Source organism: Silene latifolia, chromosome 8, assembly GCF_048544455.1.
Source record: "Silene latifolia isolate original U9 population chromosome 8, ASM4854445v1, whole genome shotgun sequence".
Classification (NCBI taxonomy): domain Eukaryota; kingdom Viridiplantae; phylum Streptophyta; class Magnoliopsida; order Caryophyllales; family Caryophyllaceae; genus Silene; species Silene latifolia.
In genome coordinates this window covers 10,281,009-10,294,570 of record NC_133533.1, presented here as the reverse complement: position 1 = coordinate 10,294,570, position 13,562 = coordinate 10,281,009, and the positions used below count along the sequence as shown (strand labels likewise).

General features: G+C 33.5%; 2 protein-coding genes across 2 annotated transcripts; one reads left to right on the top strand and one right to left on the bottom strand.

Moving 5' to 3' along the window:
• The first annotated feature begins 1,904 nt into the window (after positions 1 to 1,904).
• LOC141594094 (heat shock 70 kDa protein 18-like) lies at positions 1,905 to 4,932 on the top strand. The gene is made up of 2 exons (XM_074414291.1): positions 1,905 to 2,269; positions 3,085 to 4,932. The coding sequence occupies exons 1-2, from the start codon at positions 1,993 to 1,995 to the stop codon at positions 4,770 to 4,772; spliced, it is 1,965 nt and encodes a 654-aa protein (XP_074270392.1). The 5' UTR covers positions 1,905 to 1,992; the 3' UTR covers positions 4,773 to 4,932.
• A 596-nt stretch (positions 4,933 to 5,528) lies between these two features.
• LOC141596354 (aureusidin synthase-like) lies at positions 5,529 to 8,134 on the bottom strand. The gene is made up of 2 exons (XM_074416482.1): positions 6,695 to 8,134; positions 5,529 to 6,006 (listed from the first exon to the last, which is right to left on the bottom strand). Exons 1-2 carry the CDS (start codon positions 8,093 to 8,095, stop codon positions 5,644 to 5,646), a joined length of 1,764 nt encoding a protein of 587 aa, XP_074272583.1. The 5' UTR covers positions 8,096 to 8,134; the 3' UTR covers positions 5,529 to 5,643.
• Positions 8,135 to 13,562: the final 5,428 nt, after the last annotated feature.

Sequence of the window (13,562 nt, the reverse complement as noted above, 5' to 3'; positions counted from 1 at the left end):
AGAAGAGGAGGTATAGTTTGATTTTGTTTTGTTATAAAAATATTTCATTTTTTAACCTACAATTTTATACGGGAAGAGCATACCTCTCTCATAAAAGAAATTATCATTTTATTATCATTTTTTTTTAGATTTTTCCTTGAACACAATTAGTGTAATATTTTATTGTTTAGAACTACATTATTAGATGAAGCTCTTCCCGTTAATTTGACATTTCTACAGTTCTACCGTTCTAATGCTCCTTAATTAACCAAAAAGTCCAAAGAAATTGGTAAACAACTACGAGTTTTGAGGGGTTTGTAAATTTATTAATTTGATATGGAGATAACAATGGGGATAAACAACCTAGTAAGGTAAACGACTTGCAGTTTTGAGGAGTTTATATTGTATACTGAGGTGATAACAATCGTTGAGCTAAGTATTTGGGTTACAAGCAAAGCATTAAATGAAAGTGACTAACATATGACACGAAATTGGTACCCTTCTAAATGTTAGGGTTTTTTATATACCATTTAAATAGGGTTCATAGTTACGAAATGATTGTGTTATATTGCGTCGTGTTCAATAATAAAAGTTCCATGGAAAAGGATTCGAAAGAATGGTCTTTCAATAACTTAATGAGATACCGTTCACTCTAATTATCGGTGAAAAAAATAAGTTGTGCATTTAAGAAAGGTCTAACTCTTGAAGTGATGACCTCCGAAAAAAGTCACAAATAGGATTATACATCAAGTTGGGATTATACATCAAGTTGTACCATAAGCATGTACAACTAAAGTAGAAGAATCCGAGCTTATATGTATATTTTCTGAGCTAATTTAAAGTTCTTAATGTACCATCTCCTATTGTAACAGTGTTCTATTGTGTGAAATTTGTGAAGTGGATGCATATATAATACGAGTACATAAAAACTTTACAAAATCTCCTATAAGACGGTCTCTTCAGTAGGTCTCCTGAGAAACGGTCTCTCATTAACTTAAGAGAGACGACCCATTTAGATAGCAAATAGTATCAAATCCTTACAATGAGTATACAGGTGAATTTTTTTTTCAAAAAAGGAAAGTATCTTCCTAAAACCATATCACACGTTTTATGCAACTTAAAATCAGGAAGTTTTCTACTCTCTTCTTAAAATTAATTTCTCTCTCTACCATTGAAACGTAAGAAATTGGAATAGTGTACGTAGTCTCTATAAAAGATTGTCTAAAAAACAACTCTTAATAATACTCAAAAGCCACTGTTACCCACTTGCAGTGTTGAGGAGTTTATATTGTATAATGAGGTGATAACAATCGTTGAGGTAAGTATTTGGGTGATAAGCAAAGCATTCAATGAAAGTTTCATTTACTATAACTATATGGTGTTTTGCGTATGGATAACTAACTTAATTTACAAATTACTAAATTATATTCCATTAAAAAATTTATCTATAAATTTGAAAAGTGAAAACTTAAAGGATAAAACTTTAAAATAATTTGTAATTATCCTCTTAAAATACAACTTTTACGTATAATTCAAAATGATATTAAAAGGTCTAAACAATTAGAGGAAGGATAAATTTGAAACCCGTGCAACGCACGGGCACAAAATCTAGTAATGTATAAAACGGATACAAGTATCAAGAAATAACGAATTACCCGGCCCATGGACCATCCGACCTAGACATACCTCTAAGTAGCCTAACTAATCATCGTCTATGGGTTCACGTTATACAAAGAAATAAAGAATTTATCCACCATAATAATAGGTTAACATGATAAATACAAGAGTTTGACTACGACATGTGTTTAGATAAAATTTAAACAAATTCCTTTTTCAAATAGGATTCGTTACACAAACCAAATATCTACACCCTAAACCCCTAACTAATCCACCTTATATATACCAAAGCTACAAACTCCCTCTTCACTATGACACAAGAAAAGAATTACTGTAATTAATTAACTTCAAGAACCAAGATGAATTGCGTACCAAAAAAAAAAAAAAAGAACCAAGATGAATTCGGCGATTTCAACTCTGATGAAGAGAGGTGAGAACTGGTGGAAGACGGTAATCGATAATAGAGAACGACAAAAGCAACCGGGAATAGGAATCGATCTTGGTACAACGTACTCATGTGTCGCTGTTTGGCAACACGGTCATGTCGAGATCATCACTAACGACTTGGGTAACCGGACAACACCGTCTTGGGTCGCTTTCACTCAAAACAACCGCTTTATTGGAGAAGCTGCTAAGAATCAAGCTCCCATGAATTCTGCCAACACTATCTTTGGTTTGTTTCTTCATCTTCAAGTTTTCCCTACTATATATTTTCTTTTTAAAAAAAAAATTACGAGTATATTAACCTAAAAGATTGAATATTTTTACTGAAATATATGACTTTTTCGAGTTTACGATGCTTCTGCCAAGATTTTTACCTTGTTATGGAGTACTTGTGTAAAAAATTCAATAGATAGGTGAAGGTCATCTACCAGAAATTTTGTTCGCCAATTTTATTCGGTATTACTCGTATGGATTATATGAGACGGTTTTATATATGACGTGAGTTAAAAGACTGGAATTAAAACTAAGACGGTCTAGTATAATGTTTGCCTTTTATTTCCTGTACCAATTTAACATAATTTTGTGATTTACTGTATTTAGTAGGTCAGTTTGTTTAATTAGGAGATACTGTAGGGGTGTTTGGTAAAAGGTGAATTGACAAATTTTTAGCATATTCAAGACTTTTAGCATGTTTGATTCACCAATCTACTAATTTGAGTTTTTGGTAAATGACATATTGAAAGACTAGATTGTAGCTCAATCTAATACTGTTTTTCAATATGCTGCTCACCCACCATATTCACATTAGTAGATTGTGAAAAATGAATCTATCGACCATTCACATATAGATATAACAATTTATTAACAAAAATTCGTTAATTACCAAACACTTTTACTTAATCTGTAACTGAAATATACTAGTCAAACCTTTCAATTCAATCAGTCATTTATAATCTGCTTGACCAATCTGCTTCTGCTAATATTAACATCTAAATCGGTTTACCACGTTATAATCGTCATGATTAATTATCGTTTGAACGACAGATGCGAAGAGGCTTATTGGAAGAAGATTCAGTGACCCAACAGTTCAAGATGATATGAAGCACTGGCCTTTTAAGGTCATTGCCGACCAGAATGATATTACCGATGCTAACAACCCTTTAATTGTGGTGACTTATAAGGATGAAGAAAAGCTATTTACTCCGGAACAAATATCATCGATGATTCTAGTGAAGATGAAAGACATTGCTGAAACCTATCTGGGTAAAGAAGTCAAGGATGCTGTTGTTACTGTCCCGGCTTATTTCAATGATGCACAACGTAAGGCGACTAAAGACGCTGGAGTCATTGCCGGGCTCAATGTTCTACGTATTATTAATGAGCCCACTGCTGCTGCCATTGCCTATGGTCTTGACAAAGAGCTTACTGGATACAATGTCGGTACAAGAAATATCTTGGTGTTTGATCTTGGTGGTGGGACTTTTGATGTGTCTTTAGTGGCGGTAAAAAAGGATGAGTTTGAGGTTAAGGCTGTTAGTGGTGATACCCACCTTGGCGGAGGTGATTTTGACACGAGATTGGTGGGCCACCTTTTGGCCGAGATTGAGAGGAAATATAAGAAGAAATTGAGTGACAATCCCAGGGCTCTAGGGAGGCTGAGAGCCGCGTGTGAGAGGGCTAAGAGGAACTTGTCTTCGACAACAGAGACATTTATTGAGATTGATTGCCTTTTCGATGGAATAGACTTTAGTTCAACAATTACGCGTGCAAGGTTTGAGAAGCTGAATCATGACTTGTTCAAGAAATGTTTAGAACCCGTGGACAAATGTCTAACCGATGCAAAAATGAGGAAAACCGATGTGCATGATATAGTGCTTGTGGGCGGGTCAACTCGAATCCCAAAGGTACAACAATTGTTGCAAAATTACTTTGACGGAAAAGAGCTATGTAGAAGTATCAATCCTGATGAAGCGGTTGCCTATGGAGCCGCTTCTCACGCGGCAATCTTAGCCGGTGTTAGAGATTACAAAGATATTGTGCTTGTCGACGTAACTCCTTTATCACTGGGTGTTGATGTTCGCGATGAATCCATGGCTGTCTTTGTTCCTCGAAATACAGCCATCCCAACTAAGATGCATCGGACGCTTTTTACAGCAGATGACAATCAGGAATCAGTGAAATTCGGCGTCTATGAGGGCGAGAGATTCATTGCCAAAGAGAACCACCTTTTAGGCGAGTTCACACTGTACAACTTACCACCAAGACCTAAAGGCAAGTGTAAGTTCGATGTCTGCTTCGAGATCGATACTAATGGTATTCTGACCGTGTCAGCTAAACTAATCGGTACTGATAACAAAGACCAGATCACTATTACTGAGCACTGCGGAAGGCTAACACAGGATGAGATCGATAGGATGGTGAACGAGGGTGAGATGTATAAAGCACAAGACGCGGAGTTAAAAAGAATTATGGAGGCTAAAACCGCATTAGAGGACTATACAGAGGAGGTGACGATGATGTTGAGACGATGTCGCGATGTAATGAGTGAAGATGAAAAGAAATTAATTGAGGATGGAATTGAACGGACAATGGGATGGTTGGATTGGAATCATCTATGCGGAGATGTGTCTTTGTTTGAGCAAAAGACGGCTGAGCTTCGTAAAGTTTGTGATCATGTTTTCCGAAAGAAAAGCCTGAAGAATAAGATGAATGAGTTAAATTTTGTTGATTGAGATTTTGTTCATTTGTTTACGTTTTATACTAATGATGATCAGTTCTGCTGTACGAAGAACTAAAAATAAATCGACATCGTTTGGAACTCGAAAGGCGTTCTCTTATTGTAGAACAAATTACTGCTCAATCAAATTTTATGAAATTACAGCTGAACATCAGTCTATTTATCCTACATCTTTTTCTTATTGAATTTAGTCTTCTTATTTAGCGATTTTAATTTGCGTAATTAATTAACAAAAATACTTGTGTGAGGCAGTTTTATATACAAATTTATTAATGCAAAATGAGATCTATTAACCACTTCTACTCACTAGCTAATAGAGTCATGTGTATTAGTCACAAATGAGATGGTTTTAGTCATAAAAAATAGTTACTATTTACCCAAATTTTTCTCGTCGCACGTATGAAAATCTTTTGACTATAGAGGTAATAGGCCTTTGACTTATAAATTGATGGGACTTTTCTCCGACTTCAAACAAGCTCAGACTGGATCAAATAAGAGGTACACAAAGACTCAACCAACGGGCACACAACGGCTCAGTTAATCATCATATTCAAGTCTTGTTTTGCCCACTGAGAAAAAGAGAGTGTCCACTTTACAAGTCCAAGAAGGTTCCATCTCAAAACCAATTGGCAATGGATGAAAACCAGCATGTGATTATTCGCACATTTTACAGACAAATTTATATATCGGTCAGTATATTTCAGTTGATACTGAATCCATTTCTTGTAGTGAATATACCGAGTAATTAATATACACCATAGAATAAAAATTTCTTAACCACACATATTACATCATAAGACAAATTTTACCTTGATTACACTAAATATTCAAATGCATGCGTACACATTTTTCTCATTTTAGTACATTTATGAGGCATAATTAATAGATAAATCTGTGACAGTAATACCACCACAATTTGCCTTAGGAACTAAAACAATCTCCAAATTATCATGATCATCAATTCCTAAATCATCAATTAAATCTGTTAAACACAAAGTATAAGTAAGATTCATCATGTTCTCACGCATTCGTCGAATTGGCATGCTTGCAAAACTTCCTGCAAATTCCGTGTTTAATCTTGTTAATCTTCCTGGATTATCACTTTTTTCATTTATATAAACATCAAATTTCACAAATTCATCCATCTTTGGTAGCTCGAATTTGATCACTAGCACTTCTTCTTCCTCTTCTTTTTGTTTTCGGCTTCTTGACTTTTGAGGTCTTGTTATCTATAGTCAATTAACAACAACAACAACATCAGAGCATTAGTCAGCAATGACTTTAGGCCGGAATTGCCTTGGAAAACCTTTTGAATGAAAATTAAGCATAGGTTTAAAAGAGTTATAAGAAAGGTCTAATTAATCAATCAAAGATACAGATATATTGTCTCAAAAACTCATGCCTATGACCAGGGACAAAGCTGAGCACATGTTGACCACGGCGAGATTTTTGGAAAAAAAGTGTACGCAATAATATTTTTTTTCAAAAAAGTAACTATGATTAGAAATACAGGATGTTTTGACGTAGAATTTAAACCTAGATTCATTCCTGCCTATGGTGAATCGGTGACGTTGCATGCATGTCGTGTTACCTCTAGACAATTTTAGTTGACGAGTAAATTTTTTGGAAATTATACTAATCAATGATGATTAATAAGTCTTCCGTAAAACGGTTTACAATATTACATTGTAAAACCATATCACGAAAGACCTTTATTATACCTTTATTATTATGGAAAGTGGTGATTGATGGACGTTATTTTAGTGAGGGGTTTTAGATAAATAATTACTTGATTTTACAATAATGCTTATCTGAAACCGTTTTTGGTCCTTTATTATATTTTAAACATTTTATAAAATGAATAAAACCCTTAAAAATTGAAAATGATACTCGTATGAAATTAAACAAGAGATTTACCTGTGTACGTATGGTAGAGTCAAATTTCTTAGGAAATGTCATTGTCGACATATTTCTAGCTAACGTTACGTTAGAGTTTGAAGGAGTAGGACGAGAATTAAGCCACGGCAACTCAACATCTTGGTACACATATCCAAGTTTTTTGCTGTCTAAGACATCTCGGACCCGAATACGTACAGGTTGGGCATTTTCGTCATAAAAATAGAATGCAACATCCAACCAATCCGGATCCGTGAAATCTTGCCTTCTACCACCTAACGTTTTCCAAATATTCCACATTCGGTCAATATTACCGTGATGGGCGTAAAATATTGGATCTCGTGCCGCCGAAAAAAATGCACCCATGTCGATTTGGAACGGTTGGCGGGGGTCACCCGTCCAACCGTGAACCGTATTGTGAGGCAGTGTTTCAATTGAACCCGCCCCCGCGGGGAATTCATCCCCTAGTCGATAAGGCATCCCGAAAAATTGTGTCCCGGTTTTAGCATTAGAGATCATTTGACGGTACATAATAGTTAAATTAGACGCGATTAAATTGTCGGGTGTTATTGTTTCGGTACTGTCCGATCCATCAAAGGATAAATCCATTAATGTAGGGGGTTGGTGTGACGGGTCACGAAATGGATCGTAAAGGGACGAATTCGGGTCCGTAAATAAAGTGGGCATGTGCATGCCGTCTGGGTGATCCCAATTCCAAAAGGGTAACGCAAAAGTTGGGTCGTCAATTAATTTGCCTAATATTTTTTCAAAAAAATATAGGTAACATCTATGAAATGGGAAAAATAGCCAATCGATATGAACTTGGAAATCGAAATCCGGAAACCCGATTTGATGATAACTTCCGTCACAATAAGCACAATGAATATTGGCTTGTTGGGTAAAATTACGTGGGTCATTTGATGGTAAATTTTTCATTAAGTTTATAGCTTTAGAATATTTGTCTATGTAATTTTGATCAACTAAATGGGCCGCCGGGCGGACCCGTAACACTTGGTTAGGATCGGGAGAAAAATCCACAATGTTTTGTGGTGTTGGGGGGCAACATTCGAGCCCCCCTGGCCCGCCTGTTGCGGTGTTACTGGGCATACAATCAGCTATATCTGCCGCGACTGGGGCTGCTAACAGGTTGGAATAGCCCGGGAATGGAGTAGTGGCCGCCCCATATAGTCCACCTAACTTAATAAGGAGACTTCTTCTGTCCCATTTTTGTGTATTTTCCTTATTGTTATTATTCGTGTTTGATGTTTGAGAAATTTTATTTTTCTCGACTTCACATGATGTTATTGTAGTATAGTTATGGGTTCGACTTTGATTATTTGTATTAGTTGAGGAGATGTTTTTGAAGAAAGGGTTTTTGGGAATGGTGGAAATAATTGGTGAAAATGAACATATTGAGTTCATGTTTAGTTAGTGATACTTTGATTCTATGTATTGTTCAAACAAGGGTTTATGTCCTTTTATAATGATGGATAATCGATAAATGACAACATTAGAAGACTTTTTGTGAGACAATAAGTTTACCTTAATATATATCTTAAGAGTCTCAATCTCAAGTATACAACTAGGTTAGGAAATTGATAAACGTCTATGATTTTAATTAGACCACTATTGATAATCCGGAAGATTTGTGATAAAAAAATTTGTGTCAAAATGTTATTCTTTTCCTTAAGATCAGTTTTTAAATTATACATCAGATATAGTATAAGGTTTATGTAATTTCTAAGTTTTATTGTCATCTCCTATATACTAAAATATTAACAAAGTTAGAATTTTTGCGCCTAAATTTTGCGCCACACATTCTATTATCTAATTGATTTTAACTAGTTTAGATCTCGCGCATGTGCGGTATTTATAGAGTTTTTATTTTTATATTACTTAATAATGCTAAGTTAATACCTCGCTAATTTTTCATATTTTATGTCATTATATTTTGATATGAGAAAAAAAAATTGAACTGTAAAATTATTCAAGAAAATCGAGTAAAATTAACTGCAAATAATAGTGGTATCTAATTAATTGTTCATTTTTCTCGTTATTATATTTTTTTCGAGAAAAAACAAAAATTAAAACTGAAAATTAATCAAAGAGAATTGAGTAACGTGCTGAAATGTATTTTTTAAAAACTATTTTTTATACCACAAAGCTAATGATTCCAATTTATTAATTCTCTCATTTGTTTTTGTCATGAAAGTAATCAAAACGATCCCCCCTCAAAAACAAAGTAATCAAAACGATTTATAATTTTGTTTATACATAGTATGAGTCAAGTCATTCTTAAATAATAGCATCAATAAAAGATTTAGTAGTTTATAGTTTTATTTTATTTATGTTTTAATTAAAATACTATAATTTAATGTTTAGTAAAAATTATAAAATTTGATGAAAAAGTTAATTTTTAATGAAAAAGATTATATTATAAAATACATTATAATTATTAATTTTCTTATTTACTGAATACAATTAAATTATCAATAGTTTCCTTATTTAAAAAGATGCTTTTTTGGAGGGAAAACTTTTGAGTTCACCTATTTATTTAGTAAATAGGGGATTTTAATTAATTGTTCCCCACTAATCAATTTTTTCTATGATACAATACTATCCCGTAATTAGTTAATTCTATACCATAATTGTTTTATGTAAAACACGCCCTCTCTAAATTTAGAGAGATAAAATTCTCCTAAAAGCAAATAAGCCCAGAAATAAGAAATGAGGTTTGAAGGATGTCCCCAAACTCTTCTTCATCTCTTTTCTTTAATCCGCCTTCTTCTTCGTAGTCATCTTCTACCTTCTTCAAGATTAGGTAGATCTTTAATATATTACCAAGTTTTATATTGGAAAAATTTCAGACTTCTTTCTTGATTTTCTCCTAAAGACTTGACTTTAGTTCGTTCTCTATTTTAACCTATAAGAGTATTTTTCAGTCATATGTCTTAGTTAAAAAAGATTTAAATTAAAGAGTTAATAGAAATATTTTTAGAGTTGACTTCATAAATTGACCAATTTATTGTTATTTTCTTCAAATTAGGTATATGATGGATGTGTATGGGAGTTTCTAATCCTTTTGGATTTCTAATCCTTTTGGATTTGTCTGCCCTTGTTGATTATTGATTGGTCATAATAACCTTGTTTTGCCAGTTTTCGTAGTTTCTTTTGATCTATATGATCATGATGAATTTATTTTGTAGTGTATTTTTTTTGTGGGGTTTATAATTGTCGTACTTTTCTGAGGAAAGTCTTCTTTTTTATACCTTTTTATTGTATGGTTCTTAATGGTAAATTAAAATTCTTTGAATTCCGTTTATCTTTCTCATCCGCATGCGGATGGTATAAGTTGGTTTACGATCAACCTAGTTTCCTTATCTTATCAAAAAAAAAAATTGCTTTATGTTTATATTATAATTCGTGTGCAATTGCAATATTTATAGTTATTCTTTACCATATACAAAAATTCTCAAAAAGTTTTCTTCGAATCACCATTTACTTAAAATAAGAAACAAATTTTCCTCCAAACTTCATTTATTTAAATAAAGTAACAAATGAACATTAAATATAACTGATATTAAATTCGCGAAAATAAATTATCATTAAAATAGAAGTTTACAAAGTGAAATTATTAGATTTGCGATAAAAAAAAAATCATTATATATATGAGTACATTTCATGACATTTTGAATGTAAAAATAAGTTAATGACAATATTTTAATTACAACTTTATCTAACACAACTCTCTATAAATATCATGTTGTATCATGTGATTTATACTACGGAGTAGTTTATTTCAAACGGGTTATTGTTTGGGTTTAATTTATAATCTCCTAATCTTTCAAGTGTGCACAATGCACATAATAGTCTATCTGTCCCAATCATGAGTTTTTTTTTTTTGAATATCTTTGAAAATATTTTTCATGAGTTATTTAATCACCCCTTCATCTTGATCCACTTATCATCCAATAATTATAGCTACAAATAATTTCTCCCTCTTTTCTTAATTTTTGTGCCAAAATGAAAGGTAGACAAACAACAGGACAAAGGGAGTATAAAATACTGTATTTTTAACATATAATTTACCAAGCATAAAAGTATAAAAAAAAAACACAATGCAAGTTCATAGGAAAACCATGTAATTATGGGAGTATGCTCAAACAAGATGCTTAATTAGATGCTTAGCATAACGCATTTGCTATTATTTAGACGAGACTTTTTTTGTTACGTAAAAGTGTAAAACTAGTATAATTTTCTTAAGAAGCAATGGATTTGTGGACGTACTTAGTGATAATAAAGTGACTTTTTGTGATACGTAACTTGTAATTTTCTTATATGTAATCATGTATTAGTGTGTATAGAAAACAAAAGTTATTTGGAAGAAAATAAAGTAGTCCGGATCCTCTGTCTCACTTTCATGTCCCATCTTGTGTCCCATTGCCTTAATATTTCGACACCTCATCCTTTGATATTATCTAAATACTTATTTTTAATGTTTATTGCTTATGTGTCAAATGAAGAGATAATGGGGCACAAGATGAGACACGAAAGTGGGACAGAGGATCCAGACTGAAAATAAAGTGTCTCTATTTTGAGCCATCAATTGGATGCAATATACAAATTGTATACGTGCATGGGTGATTTTATTGTGAACGTTTCTTACAAAATTAACATTATGTATTGAGACATCTTAACTAGATTCTAGATTCTAATTCTTTTACAAAAACCATTTTCTTGCTTTCCAAATTTGTTATTTAATATACGTTATAAGTTGGTTTTATGAGCTACTCTCTACTTCCCGGTCATTTATTTACCTTTGGTTCTACTACAAAGACCAATGATAGAGGCAAGGCCGGTCTTGAACGTTTTAAGGCCCTAGACAAAATAGTAATTTGGGGCCCCTTTAAAATTCATAGTCTAAGTAATTTATGTCATTTTCTATAACATGATATTAAGAAATACTCGTAAAACGAGGTCTCGTTGAAAATCTTAGTTCAAATAATACACCTGCGTCCTTGACCGACGACACCACAACAGTCCACTTTGAAGGTCGGTGAACGGTAACGACGCAAGCCCTTTACTTATTTCCAAAACACTGATTTCTGCCAAATATTTATATTTTTTTATCTTTGTTTACAATATTTTAAATCACAAAATCTCACTTTAGATGGACATTATCCTTTAAAATTGGAGACGGATTAAATATGTCACCACTTTTACAATAAGATACAACAAGTGGGATGGTGGAGGTTGTTTTATTATGAAGGTGGTAACATATTTGACCCGTCAATATCTTTAGACGAATATATTGCTTACAATTAGACTAATTGATTTTCAATTTTGGAGATTAAGTGTTGCTTTTTTTTGAAGATATTAAAATATTTTTGAAGAAAAAGTAACTTGGGGATTGGAAAATTAAAAGTGTGACACTCTGACATGTAATAGGAGTAAGAGAAAAGTAGTGTTGGACTTTTTCAATTTCCTTTTTTTCCCGTTTGCTCGCTACATACTATTCCGTAACTTGTAACTTGTATTTTCCTTTTTTTTACCTTTTTTTTTACAATGGGCCCCATTTGCACTTGAGCCCTTGTCAATAAACCCACCAAACAACCCATTGGGCCGACCCTGGATAGAGGAGAGTGTCAATTATAAGATGACAAGTGTAATAAATTGAGTGTGAAGATAAAATTGCCCATAAAAAATATTCTTAACATAAAAAGGTAAATAATTAACTGAGACACCCAAAATAGAATAAGTAAACAAATAATCTGAAAACAGAGGAAGTATTAGTTAGTGCATCAATTATTTAAATGAAAGTTCTGAAACTATTAAATAATAATGATACGACACAAAAAGTTTTTTTACTCACTTGTATCTAGAGCTAGTAAATAATAAGGATACGACATAAAAACACAATACGAAATTAACTGATTTGGGTTGAAGTTTGATGACCCATTTATATAAATAAAGTCGACATAAACACGATAAGAGATTTAATTGGGTCGGATTTGGGTTGAAAAATTCGTGCCCCATTTACATGTGACACGAAAAAGAATCCGACACAACCTGATCTGTTTGCCAGGTCTACTAGTTGTATCTACAAGCCTATCTGGGCTTCTAAACAAACGATGAATATAGACTGGCCCATCATTTGTTATTTCCTGACTGAAGGTACGTATATATGATAACTGGGCCTTCATAATAAGTTGTTTGAACTTCTGGCCCATCATTTAACAAATGAGAAGTGATACTGGCTTAAATTCGGTCTGCATTAAAATTGGCATTGTGAATATAGTTTATTCCCTAAAAAACATACATATGGCCCGTAGACCTGGCAAAACGGGTTAATGGGTCGGGGTCGGGTCGGATTAATTTGGGTCGGGTCAGTTCGGGTTTCTCATTGGTTTCGGGTTAACTCGGGTCGGGAAGGGTCATTTCGGGTTTCGGGTCTGTTTCGGGTTTGTTGGTCGGGTCACTTCAGGGTCAAGCGGGTCGGGTTGTTTAGGGTCGGGTCATTTTCGGGTCAATGAATAATAAAGATATTGTCATTTCAAGTCTTTTCGGTTCAATTAGAGTTATATTTTGTGGGGTCATTTTCGGGTTTGGTGGCTTCGGATCGGGTCATTTTCGGGTCATGCCATTTTGGGTCAAGAAAGCTCTGGTCATGATCGGGTCGGGTCTGGTCAATTCGGGTTTTCGGGTGATGTAGTTCGGGTCACTTCGGTTCTCGGGTCAGCCTTTTCGGGTCGGGTTGCTTTTGCCAGGTCTACATATGGGGTTCTAATAACTTATTACTCTTCTGTCCCGGTCATTTGTTGTCATTTTTCATATTGGGGAGTCTCAGTAAATTGTTGTCCTTTTTATTTTAAGAATGAATTTGATAACA